At 38.7% G+C, this 15,117-nt stretch overlaps 1 protein-coding gene across 2 annotated transcripts; it reads left to right on the forward strand.

The window, feature by feature from the left end:
- Positions 1 to 231: 231 nt before the first annotated feature.
- LOC144638209 (beta-1,3-galactosyltransferase sqv-2-like) lies at positions 232 to 14,113 on the forward strand. Of its 2 annotated transcripts, XM_078497414.1 has the most exons (6): positions 232 to 428; positions 984 to 1,877; positions 3,046 to 3,538; positions 4,306 to 6,302; positions 11,163 to 11,675; positions 12,754 to 14,113. In XM_078497414.1, the coding sequence occupies exons 5-6, from the start codon at positions 11,247 to 11,249 to the stop codon at positions 13,528 to 13,530; spliced, it is 1,206 nt and encodes a 401-aa protein (XP_078353540.1). In that variant the 5' UTR covers positions 232 to 428; positions 984 to 1,877; positions 3,046 to 3,538; positions 4,306 to 6,302; positions 11,163 to 11,246; the 3' UTR covers positions 13,531 to 14,113. The 2 variants fall into 2 exon arrangements, with proteins under 2 accessions (XP_078353540.1, XP_078353539.1); XM_078497413.1 differs by having other exon boundaries at positions 232 to 1,877.
- The last annotated feature ends 1,004 nt before the right edge of the window (positions 14,114 to 15,117 follow it).

The following is a 15,117-nucleotide window of genomic DNA, read 5'->3' on the forward strand; positions in this document are numbered from 1 at the left end:
TAATTTTCATTTTCATTTGCACTACAAATTCACCTGAATACTTCAAGACTTGTTAAAAATTAGAAATATGCGGTGATACAACAGTAACATGTCTGCATTCTCTACTTTGATTTGCTCCCTATAAACACTAGAACTTGAGAAAATGTGTTGACCTGTTGTCTATTGTTTTAAGAGCCAATGGCATTTTCGTTCCAAGAGGTAGTGGGCGACCCAAACGAATAAGTGAAACGGAATACAGTCGAAGCTCTCGTAAGCGGACACCCTCGGGACGCGAATAAAGTGTCCGTAACTGGAGCTGGCCGCTTACGAGAATGGTTCTAGTAAGCGGCCACTAGAGTTGTTGGGGATAGATGGCCGCTTATGGGAGCTTACCCAGCTAACAATAACCGGACGGGCGTGGATGAGGACAAAACAAACACTGAAACATGGTTCTGTAATTACTGTAAAATCATTGAAACGAACGGCAATGTGAAGTTGGTCGATATAAGCAAAATACAGAGGTTTTTAATAGGATTTTGTTTGGGGTGTCCGCTTACGGGAGCTTTAAAACAAAGAAAAAGTCTAAGTCGTAATCTCTGAAAGTGTCCGCGGCCGCTTACGGGAATGTCCGCTTACAAGAACGTAGAAAACACAGAGTTTGTATGGGAGTTAAAACGGGATTTCAAACAAGGTGGCCGTAAGTAGAGCTATCCGCTTACGAGAGTGTCCGTTAAGAGAGCTTCGACTGTAATTCAATTCAAAAGAGCCATCGTGCTGCCTCGTTAATTTGCATTTTAGTGGGTAAATGAGAAGCGATTCTATGTATTAATACGGCACCTGCTAAAGTAGGCTACAAGCATGTTTTCTTCTAGACAACTAATAGTGTTTGCTTATTATGACGCTTGCTACTGCGCGGGTGAAAACAAATTGAAATGTTGATAGGCTCATAGCACGCAACTTTTAATTACGTTTATTTTTTCTTTATCGTATCTGCCTTCTGAAAGAAAGTAGCCTGCAAAGCCCATGTCATTTGATTAGCAATCCAATTCAGTTACCAGATAACAAGGAACAACTCTACATTAAGACTAGTGAGTGAGTACAATTTGAAGTGGAATTAAAGGGACTATGTCACTGGGATTTCGCAGATTTTTGGTGTAAACTGTTCTGAAATCAGTGGTAGGCAACTTAACCCTAAACAAACATTATCTTCAGTGAACATCTAATAAATATATAACCTGTAAAAATCCGTGACATAGTCCTTTAAAAAATAAGCACTATAATTCGCCCGTTATCTCTTTGCTGTTTAATGAAATCTAATCTCGCAGTCAGAGATTTTCCAGTGGAGGTTCCCGTTAACGTATAAGAGATTGTGAAGACAAAGGGACTATTAAGTGGCAGGGTTCGTGGACTTGAAATGAGGAATGCAAAATTAAGATTTAATGAAGATAAATAATTTGTACTGAGATCGACACCAAAATATGCTAGCCTGTCTGTTGATGTGTATTAATTTCACCTATTTTATTCCTCCCCTAACGTTAATCTAATATCGTAAAAAAATGTCAGCCATAAGAATATTTGGTCGTTAAGATCTTCCATCTAACGCGAAGACAATACATCACGTGTTTTCAAACAAATTCATATTTGACATTAAAAATTAAATTATCATTCAAAAATTTCTAAATACAAAACAACGGAAAGCGCTCTATAATTTGCATTTGTGTTGCGTGTGTTATGGTAAGTCTTCGGCTATTTGGGCGCGTATTTTCGCGAACTTGCAAGATTGGCAAATATCTCTGCTAACAGCTAAAGTTCTTGAAAGGCGAGCGGTTAAACAAACAGTGACCTTCACTGCGGTTAGCTGTGAATGTGAAAAGGGGAGAATAACTCACCAGTCACCAGTAAGTAGTAGCAAAACTTTATTTTGGTACGGTGTTTCCATTCAGTTAAAAATTTTACAATAAAAACAACGCTAATAATACAGTGATAATACAGTTATACAGTAAAACCCCGATTAAACGAACTGCCAATTAGATTCTGGGAATATGTGTTTATTATTACAGAGTTTCGTTATACCAGGACTCTGCTCCAATACATTTTACTGTGAGTAACTTTCGCTGGGCTGAAAACATCGTTCGTTTTACCGGGACTTCGTTATAAAGTGGTCCCACTGTACTAAAACAAATTCTTTTTCTCGTGAGAGTCTGATTCAAATCACCCTTGAAAACTGTATGTATAAGTAAATTCTGGAGCTATTCTTGCTAAAAAAAAATAAATTTCTATGCGCGTGCTGTTTTTGTGAAATAAAACGGAACAGTCCATTGGAAAACAGATCTGGTATTATACAGAACTGAAAAAAGATAAAATCGCAAAAATGTTTGCTTATTCAGAGACTACGTATCCAAACCACCTTCACTGTAATTCCGTTGTTTAACTTGATGAATTATTAACGAGGTTAGAATACATTATAAAGCAGCATCATTTTGCACAAACTGAGCTCCAAGAGATTGTTAAAAAAGTCGAGCTCTTTGACGTCACGCATACATCGCCAGGCTGCTAAGTTACTCCATGATGGCGGCGGCCGGTTATTTTTGAACTACTTCACACAAGGGATACTCTTTGGAAGCTAAAATTCTGGTGAAAACGTATCTTTGTATTACCTTGCCATTTTGGAATGAAGTTCTCCTTTAAACTTCTCCCAACTACATAACTATATGATAAAGCACATTGACTCTCGCAAACAGCTTATGTGTTGAAAGTATTGAAAAAAATCTCCCCTCATTTGTTACTATAGCAACACTTATAGAACAAGACTGGTTTCCTTGTTGGTTAAAAAAATCCTTGTATTTCCTTGAAACCTTTAGAAAGTTAAACTCGTGACTGCTTTTATATTCCTTCATTCTCAATTTTCTTATATTTAAAGTACGTTGGTTTGCTTGGTTACCTGTAAACGAAGTTTGACAAAAAAATCCGTATTTAAGACAGTTTGAAAGTATGGCAAAAATGAAGTTTTGCAGGCTCCTGAGTTTTGCGATATCATATACTAATGACGTTTCTTCAATCTTGCAGGAATGGTTGGTTTTGGGTCGACAAAACTAATCCCTACCAAGTAGCAAGATGGATTTTCGGTGAATCTTCATGGTGGTTGTTAACCATAATGTTTACGGGAAATCCTCTCTTACAGACTAAACGCTGTTTCTACACTTTAGGTATATTTTCCCTAACAGCTCTGATAGTAACTTTTCTTGTAAATGTCAACGACAAATACTATCCAAGACCCCTGCGCGGGCTCCTTAACAGGCCAGCTAGAAAGTACGATCATTTACAACCGCTTAGAGAGATGTTTGCCAACGCGTCAAAGGTCAAGGACACAGGGCAAAGGTCAAACCACGAACACACATGGCAAACAAAGGCCGCCTCTATGTTACGTCTGAGTGATTTACAAGAGGTCGACAACAAGGTATCTGTTTTGTTATTGGTGATCGTTTCGACAGCTCCCTCGAGGTACAAAAGAAGAGAAGCGATAAGGGAAACTTGGTGGAAGAAATGTGATGGCATTGAGGTGAGTTTTAAGGAAACGTCGAGCATCTCCTTACGGAAACCTCCATAATACGGACAGTAATAGGGGAGCGGGGGTGGCGCAGTGGTGAGAGCGCTCGCCTCCCACCAATGTGGCCCGGGTTCGATTCCGGCCCGATGCCATACGTGGGTTGAGTTTGTTGTTGGTTCTCGTCCTTGCTCCGAAGGTTTCCTCCCTCCAAAAAACCACCAATTCATCATCATCATCATCATCATCATCATCATCATCATTATTATTTACCTTTCATCTCCCTTCATTTAAAAGGGGCAGTGTCACGAGAAGACTTCTACGTTTTTGTGTAAACTATGCTAGAATTATCAGGGTGCACTCACTGATCGACAAAAAACCTTTGAACAACAAATGAAAGGCATAAATCATTCTACAAGATGTGAATAAACCATTATCGATAGTTTTTAAGAAATTTTCTTCCAAATAAACTGTCAAACTGAAAAAGTCGGCCCGTTTTTTTTCAAGTTTTAGGCCGCTTCTTTCCTACCAGTCTGTAGCCACATTACTTTCTAACGATTTTTATGTCGAAAAGTGCAGTACATTTTAGCATGGCTAGGGCCACTATTAGTGGAAATTCCAATTAAGTTACCAAAACCTTCATTGGATTTTCAGTGTTGGGGGGGGTGGTTAAAGCACTAAATTTTGTTGACACTGCCCCTTTAATTCCTACCTCGCTGATACGGACATTTCCACAGAGCGTTGTTCAATGCGCAATATTTATCGCTGTCATGTATTTGTAGGTGCAATGCAAGTTCTTCACAGATGGCCTCCAGCTGTCCAAGGAACAAGAAAGACAACTCTCCACAGAGCAGAGGACACACAGAGATATTGAATTCCAGGCTCTTGAAAGTACGCGGGTGTTCGGTCTTCGTTATCTATACCACATAATGTGAGCGGCAGCGAAGTTCAACTTCGTGTATTTACTTCGAGCCGACGATGACTACTTTATATGTTTGGAAAAACTCCAAGCAGAGCTGCACTACAGACCAAGAAGAGCGTTGATTTGGGGATCATATCATTGCATGTTTCGGGATATAATTTATGCCGACGAAGCGTGGATTTTGTTGACGTATGACGTCATCGAGCGTTTTCTTTCCCAAGATCCTCAGCGCATTTTATGTCACCCTCATGCAGATCAGCAGATTCCAGTTTGGATAAACAAACTGTACAGCAAAAATGACAGCTTAGTTCATTTTGATGATCACAGACTACACCTTTATCCACCGGCAACAAGACTTAGTGTGAAATTCAGTGGTTTAACTCGAGTGTGTGACAGCTACCTTGGGATACATGGAGCCTCGCCAGGAATGATGCGTGACTTCTGGCGTGACAGCGGAGACGCGCTTAAAAGCAACAGTTCACTAAAGCTAACTCGTATTACAGAGACGTGTCGTTTCCCGAATGTATTTAACATATCTAAGATAACTGGATACTATAAGTTTGAATTAAGGCCGTGTATAACGAACCCAAGATGGACGCCTAAGGAGGGAATGTGGCTTGGTATACACTATGGCGCAAAAAGGAAAACTTAGGGAAATGGTCAAAACATAATACTCAGACAGGGCCCACCACTCTGCAAAAAGACAGGTAGTCTCTTCATGTACCTCCCACCCCCTTCCCCACCTTAAAATACAGCAGTTTTGCTTGTATAGCCCCCAGGGGTAGAAATTAAGAAAAAGATTCAAACCTCCAGATATGTCCAGGATTGAACGCAAATGAGATGCACGTTCCTCATGACAGGCATCACAAAGTGTCCTCATTAATAAAAGTTCACCAAAACAGGGGCACCAAAATCTGTCAAATATGAAGTAATATGGAAATGTCAAATAACACAGTCAAACATGAAGTACTCATTAAACAATACTTGCGTTCAAGCCTGGACATAAGTGATCAGACAGGAAAAAATTTCTTTAACTTCGCAGAAGGTTGTATCTTAACATGCTGATCAATGTTCAATAATAAAAAATGGGGGTCACCTGGCTCGTTTTTTTAGTAATAAGCACTTAACGAAGATTTTAACAGTTATACTGTTGCTATGGTAACCGGTGACGTTAATAAAATAACCGCAACATATTCACCAATCCTTGGGCATTTATTCGATACCATTTTTGTAGCATCAACTGATAAAGATTTGTAGTACTGACATGTCAAAGTATAGGAGATGGAAACCGATAATAGCCACCTTACATCCACTGAGAAAGAGATTAATTGGCTTGGATACCTTGTGACATGAAAACATCGCGTTTTTCGCGATGTTTTTGTGAAGTCGCAAAAAAAGAAAGTCGCTCATTAATTAATACAAGAAATGGGAATAAAATTCGCTTAATGACGAGAAATGTACTCTTCGAAAATTTGCGAAATTTTAAAAGTGGTTAGTAAAATTACAAGAAAAACGTATTGTGATGCAAATGTGAAAAGATATTCCAAGTGATGGTCATTTTTTTGCTTGGAAAATTAAAAACCAGCCCAAAATAATCTCAGCAAGTTAAAAACCCAGTAGGGTTTATCACATGTGGTCACCCTAATGTCTAACAAAACAATAAAAAACCACCATTACGCAGCTGAAATATTGTACATTAATTTTTGCACCACAACGCGGAATATTTATCATTAGTCAATCAACGAGAGTAGTCAATGCAGTTTTAACGCCTCCTGTTAAGCTTCAGGAGTCAGTTAAAATAACACATTTGGTCCAAATCACTTCGCATTTTCTTTAATAGATGATCCAGGATTAAAGGTAAGTCAACTCGTTACATGATTTGCGAAAAATTAATGCTACAAGGTTTTTTTTAGGCTTGCGGTCCGATCTTGCGGATCTCGAAAACTTAAATTCGCGGTTATTACAAAAACGCTAGTAAAAGACACATTACAGTTAATTTTAGTGTACTTTTCGATTTCCTAACTGATGCTGTGAACATTTCTATCGACTGTGCCGAAATTGGAGTACTTAATTCCACCTCCGTTCAAGTAAACTAGGCTAACAAATCGTGCGTAAACGGAGTTTTGAGGAAATCGATATTGCTTTCGTTTAAAAAGGATTAATTGAAAGTTCTTTTATAAGGTTGCTTAAGCAATACAACTTTCAGAAAGCATATTTTAGGCTTGGATTTAACTGCTGGAATATACTAAACGAATGAGACCTCTATTTAGCCGATGTATGCAAGATATACATTTCTCCTAAGCTTCAGTCGTTTTAACGGGTATTTTAGTTGTGCGAGAACAATATCATAGAAATATTTGAAGAGTTTTCTGAGCATCAAAGGCCTCACGAATAGCGTTATTTTAATAGCAAAACGTCTTAAACTTTAATCATGAAAATGATAGTTTTCTCGAATGTGATTGGCACACAAACTTTTGTATTTTCTACTAATTTACCAACCGAATTTGCTGTGTTAACGGCCGTTCAATCAGTAGATAGCCCGAAAAGCTGAAATCGTATACAGTAATTGTATGATTGTTTGCACGTGGTGGCTTGCTATTTTTGTTCCAACTTTTCTGAAACTTTGCCAGACCTTATTGAAGTCTTTACAAAATCATTTCTATGATCTTCAAACATTTTCTCAGAAAGTCGCGATTTATTGGTAAAAGGACTTTGCATCGTCCAGTTTAATAAATATGGAATCCTACCGAGCGGTCGTCCACTTTTCACTCAGACGTTTGATTAGAAACAAAAATGAACTCCATTCAATCTCCAGTAATAAATTTATTGACGGTATTATTCAACAAACTTTCTTCGATATCTTATAAGCTTTTGCGTGCAAAGGCTTGCTTGTACAAATTTCGTGTAAACGAATTTCGATTGAGTTTGTAAAATGATACAGTAAATGGGTCAATTTAAAATGTTTGCTACACTAGACAAACCCGTCACGCATATCACTTATCTGTAAACGTGTAATGCTGGAGCAGGGCTGCTTTTAAGGACTTTTAATGTATGATTGACTTTTTGTCAAAAACGCAAAGTTGTAGGTGAGAGTAATAGCGAGCCAAAACCAAAAACAAGTTTAGCTTTCTGTTGGCTAGGTAATTGTAAATTTAAGAGAGTACTCTCTTGAAGAAATAGCTGTCTTCGTTTAAAAGCTGGACAATTTTTTAACCAGCGCAAAAGTCCTTTCGAAAAAAAAGGCCCTAGCTTCCCGAAAAGTATCCCCATGTAAGAAAAAAAAACTTTTGAATTTTGTAATTGTACTTTGCATTTTAAGTTAAGCTACTAAGTCAATAGCAACAATCGATTGGAAAATCCTAATCAAGTCCTGCATACCAATTAAACGATACAGTACCTAAAATAAAAACTAACTCCTTTATCCACAAGCTAAGATTTTAAATTCTGCTGGTGTACATTTCATAATCAGTGAGCAGGGATCCGTTTCTCGTAGGTCCCGAAAAGTTTTCGCACCAGCAAAGCCATAGCAAAATCTCAAACCTTATAATTATACAGAGCTATTTTGTTCACATATTTTAAAGCTGAACAAAAGTTCTTTTCATACAAATTTTCTGGTCTATACAAAACAAATCACAAAACTGGCAAACGTGTTTTAAAATGCAAATGCAATTGGTTGTTGATATTGTGATGCAACATGAATATAAAAATAATAAATACAAAAAATACGCACGCACAAAAAGGGGGGTTTAAAAGGTGTTAGGAGTGCTAATTTTAAAGAGAAGTTAAATTAAACACAAATGACCAAAACTTTAATCGAATGCAGCTAATCAACGAGTTCTTTAGTTACGGAAAGTGAGGAGCTTAATACATTGGGTAATGTTTGCTCTTATTTTTAAAAACATCGTTTTCTTTTGTTATTTGATCAGACACTTCATGTAGTCTGGCACATGCAGTTCCGATTTGTTGAATCAGCTTAGCAGTTGCTAGGTTTACACTCAAGCCAGCTCTCAATTGACTCACTCAAAGAGCAGCTCCAATGTTGAGCCAGAAAAAAGGGGGAAAGCGCTGCTCACATCAATCGTAGTAAGTTTTTAGCCAAACCTAACAACGCTAATTGTGTTCAAGTTATTGAAGTGATATGTACCGAACATGAATTTGTAATGCGGAGTAAAAATCTAAGAAGTTTACTGGTGTAGCACTAATTAAAAAAAACAATAACAATTTAAAGAGACCAAAAAATTAAGAGAATCGCATCTACTTGTACAACTGAATATCGACTATATCTTTACAAACATCTTGCTTAGTAGGAATCGGCATTTTGCATTTTTTTTCTAACAGTATTTGCCACGGAATAGCTCTCAAGTGCCTTCATGTGAAATTAAAGACCTTCGCGTGGTGAGTTAGGCCAAAGTTAATACCAAAAAATTCAAAAAGCGTTTAACTTCATGCGAAAAATTTTCAGGCAGAAGTGCTTTTTGATCAATCCCAAACAAAATGCCAGACGTGGAGTTCGTATTCAGTATAACACCAAGAAAATGAGTCTGAGAAAAGTATGTGTTTATAGTGGTCATGCACTTAGCTTCATATCTCAACGAGATAGCTAGTTTACAGGCATGCCACTGAATAAATAATTTATAAATGAACATAACAAGGTTAAAAATCCCAACTGGCAGGAGGCAGACCAGTTGGCTATATACAAAGCGTGGTCGAGGATTTGAGCTCGGGACAACCGAGAAACAAATCCAGCTAGTGGCAAGGACAGGCCTCGAACCGGTGACCTCCGGATTACAACACCAGCGCCCTAAACCACTCGGCCACGCTTGCCTCCAAGTAGTAAGTAAAATCACATGCAGAGAATCACATGGCAACAAATCAAACGGGTAACGTGTCGAATCTATTAATCAGTTTACAGGCATACTCGAGATGTTTAACAGTTACACGGCAAACTGGCTTTTCGTTAGGAAGAAAAAATGACACGGAATTATGTTTTACTCTGTAAGGCAAAAAGCGACCGGAAAACTTTAGGAAAACACTGAATGATCGGTTATCCTGGACGATCAAGATTCAGTACAAATTCAGGCGTAGATTATCGTGAATATAAGCAATTTATGGTATGAGGACTTGAAACTTGGCCCGGAGATACAAAGTAAAGCGAACAAAAAAATATATTTTGTGTTCAGATTGACTTTTGAAATTGTTCTCCGGCGATCGTGTTATGGAACATGTTTCGTTAAAAAATTAAATCTTAAGTAAAATGCAATGTTTTGGTAACTCGAAGCTAGCTGTATATGTGTTTTGCACCTGTTTTTTGAAACAAGTCCATTGATAAGAAGTCGAAGCGAAAAGTAATATCCTTACAATTTCCTCTATTTGCTTAGCTCAAGTAAGTCAAACTGATTTGTCGAAATACTATTGGCTATAACTTGTTTATGGTTATCGTCCATTTTGTAATAACTTTGAGTTCTGCCGGTAAGCAAGTGAGTGAAATGAAACCCATGTTTCTTGACGATATTTTGGTCCACTTGATATAAAGGATCCCGGAAGGTACGTAGCAGGACACGTCCCGCTCAGCCATTAAGTTAAATTCCTACAAAATTGGCCTGTTACTACATGTATTTGCCGAAACGCGTCTAAGTTAATGCTCGATATCCAAGCTTGAAATCTAGCTGTATTAAATTAAATATAACCAGTAGAAATATCGGAAATCATCGACACAGTCTGTATCGTAAATCGGGGAATTTGGTTAGGATAAAGAATAAATAATGACTAAAGAGAATTGTTAACAGTAACTTTATTAACTATTCATGAGGGTGCAAACCAATCCCATCACTGTATTCAGATCACATGTACACAACTGTAAACCCCAATACAAATCAAACAATAGAATTAACTTTTGATACAGACTCCTGCTCAGCTAATTAGTATTCATTAACTTTTGATACAGATCTCTACTGATTCGCATAACAAAACTTTGCATTCAATTTATTGTTTTCATTTCACAAGTAGAATAAAATATTCGCGTCCGATCTGTGGCCGTTAACAATGGCTCGCCTATCGGCTCGCCATTGTAAACACCCATACAGATCTCCCGCTCATATTTTATCTACTACATATAACATAAATTTGCGAATAGAAATCAAGCTTCGACTATAAATATGGATTTTTTGAAGACGCGCGGAAACAACTTGAAAAGTTAAGCCTTAATTTTTCAATTTGCAATTCATTTCCATCCTAGCCTGTCTGCAGCCAAAGACGCTTGTAGGTAAGGCAATTTTTAATAAAAAAATGTACTACTATTTCTAGGTTGCCTGCAACACAAATACAAATTTTGGCTGTTCAAAAAATTGGTAAAATCCGTGACAAAGCTATGGCCAAACCCCGGGAGGGGTCCGACGGAGCTTCATATTGCGAACCCAAAAAAAATACACGAGCCTGAAATTTTACACCCAAAAAAATACCTGGCATCAAAATTCTCTACCCCCAAAAGTACAAGACATAGCGCCTCGATACTGATTTATTCAATGAAAAGACTTTAAGACCTAAAAAAATACATGACAGATCTCTTGACCCAAAAAAATACCGAGGGTGTAAATTTTCAACCCAAAAGATACGTCGAACCTCCCCGTCAAGTATACTGCAAGTACCCCCCCTGGGACCTCAAATCATGCTCCTGTGAGTTCGTTTCATGCAATAGTTGACACCAATTGTTTCTTGCAGGTAGTTTTGTTGGTGCTGTGTGGAAAATTCAGTACAACCTATAAGCCTAAACGTTTTACCCATCAACGACGATAAACCTTCCTTATGGCGCTGTCTGGCATTTTCATGCGTATTCCTCTCTCGAGGAGACCATGTCGTTGCAATGTTGGCGTAGGGTGTTTTAGTCTAGCGGCGCTTCTGGTTATTTTCTTTATCATCATCAACTACAGCTTTTCTCCCTGGACGTTAAGGAGACAGTTCACTGGGGAGTCAGCCATAAACTACGCTCGCTTACAGCCGCTTAGGGAGATGTTTTCCAATGCGTCAAAGGTCAAGGAGACAGGACAAAAGTCAAACCCTAAAGGGTCGACCCTGCAAAGAAAAGCTGCGCCCATGTTAAATGTGACTGATTTACAAGAGGTCCGGAACAAAGAATCTGTTTTGTTGTTGTTGATTGTGACAACAGCCCCTTCAAGGTACGATAGAAGAAAGGCGATAAGAGACACTTGGTGGAAAAAATGTGATGGCATTGAGGTGAGTTTGAAAGCAGCTACAGTTAACTTCCGATATAGGCCCACTCTCCCTACCCCTAACTCCCTCACCTCTCCCTCCAATCCCGCCCTTAGGATGTTGAGGTTTTGTTTAATAGGCCCTTGATTACCAGAAGCCAAAAGCTTTCCGATAACAAAATCCTCTCCCTAAGTTTACGTAGGACATTGTAACCACGTGACTTGGCGTAGATATTGTCAAAAGTAGATTAGCATAATCCATTGGGTGGCTATCAGCGAACTCGCAATGTGATTGGCTATACAGGCACCTACTATATATTGATCGACATAAGGGCATCAAAGCGCGCTCGGTCTCTCGTGCATTATGGCCCAAAGATATTTTTAAACAGAACCGTCAATAAATCAGTTATATCAATACTCCATGTTTACTAGAACAGCTACATGGAGTTATGTTAAAACAGTTAGACTATTTGCTCTTGGATTCTATTGACATTGATAACTGATAAAAACATAGCTTGAGCTCGGAGTCTAATTAGTTCATTGGTTTAAAGTAGCTACGTCACAAGAATCGTTTTGCAGACGTCTAAACTACGTCACGGGGATTTCGCCGTTTTTTGGTCTTAACTGTTCTATAATAAGTGGTAGGCAACTTGACCCATGAAAAACATTATCTTTGAACATCTAAAAGAAGCAGGAGCTCCTGAAAGAAGATATAACCTAAATGTGCAGATAGAAATCAAGCTTCGACTATAATGATCGATTTTCTGAAGACGCGCGGAAACAACTTGAAAAGTTAAGCCTTAATTTTTCAAGTAACGCCTGATCGCAGGTTATTTTTCAAGTTGCAATCCATTTCCGTCCTAGCCATCAGAAGCCAAAAATGCTTGTTAACAGTTTCATTGCTCCAATATAGCAATTTTTAATAAAGTTGGACTATTATTTTAAAGGTTTCCTACGACACAAATAAAATGTTTGGCTGTTCAAAAATATGCTAAAATCCCAGACAGGGCTCCTTTGACTACGGTTGAGATCACAGCTTTCTCAACTTCGTTTAAAGAATATATCGTACTGATGGTTATCATTTATTTTTCTGCTATGTGTAGGTTAAATGTCGGTTCTTCACAGACGCTCTTGGGCTGTCAAAAGAACAAGAAAGAGCACTTGCCAAAGAGCAGGAGACTTATGGTGATATTGAATTCATGTCGCTTGAAGTCACGCGTATCTTCGGAATCCGATTCTTGTATCAGATAATGTGGGCAAAGGCAAAGTTTGACTTTGCATATATGCTTCACATGGACGATGATTACTTTTTATGTTTGGAAAAACTCAAATCAGAGCTGTACCACAGACCGAGGAAAGCGTTGGTTTGGGGTTCATACCATTGCTCGTTCAAGGACATCATCTATGTCGACGAAGCCTGGATCTTGTTTACTTCTGACGTCATCGAGCGGTTCCTTTCCCAAGATCCTCAGCGCGTTGTATGTCACCCACATAGCGATCAACAAATTGGATTCTGGCTAAGCAGTCTGTACGGAAATAAGACGACTTTGATCGAATTCGACGATCACAGGCTTCATCATTACCCACCGGCGAGAGAAATGGAAAATTTTAAGAATTTCCCTCGAGTATGCGATAAGTACCTTGGAGTGCACGGCAGCTCGCCAGAGATGATCCGTAATTTTTGGCGTAACAGCGGAGACGCGCGTGAGCTGCTTGTTCGTTCCCCGAAACTAACTCGCATTACGGAGACGTGCCATTTTACAAACGTATTTAACATATCTTTAATGGGAGGAATGTATAAGTTTGAACTGAGGCCTTGTATAAAAAACCCAAGATGGACTCCTGGCGAAGGAATGTGGCAAGGTACGCATGGACGGTAGTCCGGACATTCCCCATCAAGACTGGCTCGCAAAATCCATATCGTCGTTATCTAGTACCCAGAGCTTCCGTACGTTTTACTCCGTTCGGTCAGGCTCTGTGTGACCTTCATTTGGCTCTGTACTCACTTCAAAAACATTGGTTTAGAGAGGAATACGTCTTGAATGCCTTTTTGAGGGGAGAGAAGAAGGAAGGGGGAGACGGAGCGGGGATTGGGGGGCGCAAAAATGTTAGAAATTACCTTCGATGGGCTAGCCCCCGTGGACGGATAATCCCCGGCCGTGTGGTCCTGCATTTAGAGTGAAATATTATAAAGTCATACAAATTGAACACGCGTATAAAAAATTCAGTAGATGTTTTTCTATAAAGTTTTAAATTATTATCAGACATAGGAAAATAATTTTTTACAGTGCGCTCCTTGACAGATGTAATATTTTTAAAAGGTCAAAAATGTCGAAATATGGAATTATTTTATACTAGAAGAATTATTATTTTATAACAGTAAAATACTTAGTGCCATTGTTTGTATGAAACCAAGAGAAAACATGAATAAGAGAATACTGTTGGTTATGGAGTTGAACGTCTTTAATACAGTGGAACCCCGATATAACGATCTTCGATATAACGATATTCCCGATATAACGATGAATGTGTTATGTCCCGGCAAAAGTAAAATGTATGGGACGGAACCCCGATATAACGATTCCTCGATATAACGATATACAGTGGAACCCCGATATAACGATCTTCGATATAACGATATTCCCGATATAACGATGAATGTGTTATGTCCCGGCAAAAGTAAAATGTATGGGACGGAACCCCGATATATCGGGGTTCCACTGTAATTTTACTGCCCCGTTGGCATATCGTTATATCGGGGTTCCACTGTAATTTTACTGCCCCGTTGGCATATCGTTATATCGGGGTTCCACTGTAATAATTGTCACGGTTTGCGTGGTTTATTTTGCGTTTGGACCCAGTGTGTTGCAGCATTCTAAAGGAGGAGGTGAATAGGTTCGCGGATCGACGGATTTGGCATTAAAAATCGTACGGATTGTGGATTTTTGCGATCGTTGAGCGGATGCGCGGATTTCGAATATTCAGCGGATCGTGGAGTAAGTAGAGAATTTTGGTCCAGATTCCGAACTCTTCATGTCAGGAAGTTCGGATCGCGGATACTAAACGAAGTTCGAATCACTTTGGTGATTTTTTTCGGTATGTTGGCGGAATTGTCGCAAAAACAAGCGGTGAAGACGAAACTCTTAAAAAAGGTATAAAAGACAACATCTAATGCCCATTGTAGTGAAACTATACTGCACAATGTTTTAGAGTAATATATCAAACACGAACGAAAGTGTTTGCATCGGGATATCCAAACACCAAGGAGAGCGTTGAAAATACGACGCGCAGCGGAGTATTTTTGACGAAATTCGAGGTGTTTGGATATCCCGATGAAACACTTTCGTTCGTGTTTGATATATCTTCTTGATCGAAACAAAAACTACGGATTATACAGAGAAAGAAAATCGTAAATATCTATGCTAATTTTAATTAAAGGCTGGTTATCCAAACCTACTTCAGCGCGC

This window comes from Oculina patagonica, chromosome 14 (genome assembly GCF_052425735.1).
Source record: "Oculina patagonica isolate OP01 chromosome 14, crgOcupat, whole genome shotgun sequence".
NCBI classification, from domain to species: domain Eukaryota; kingdom Metazoa; phylum Cnidaria; class Anthozoa; order Scleractinia; family Oculinidae; genus Oculina; species Oculina patagonica.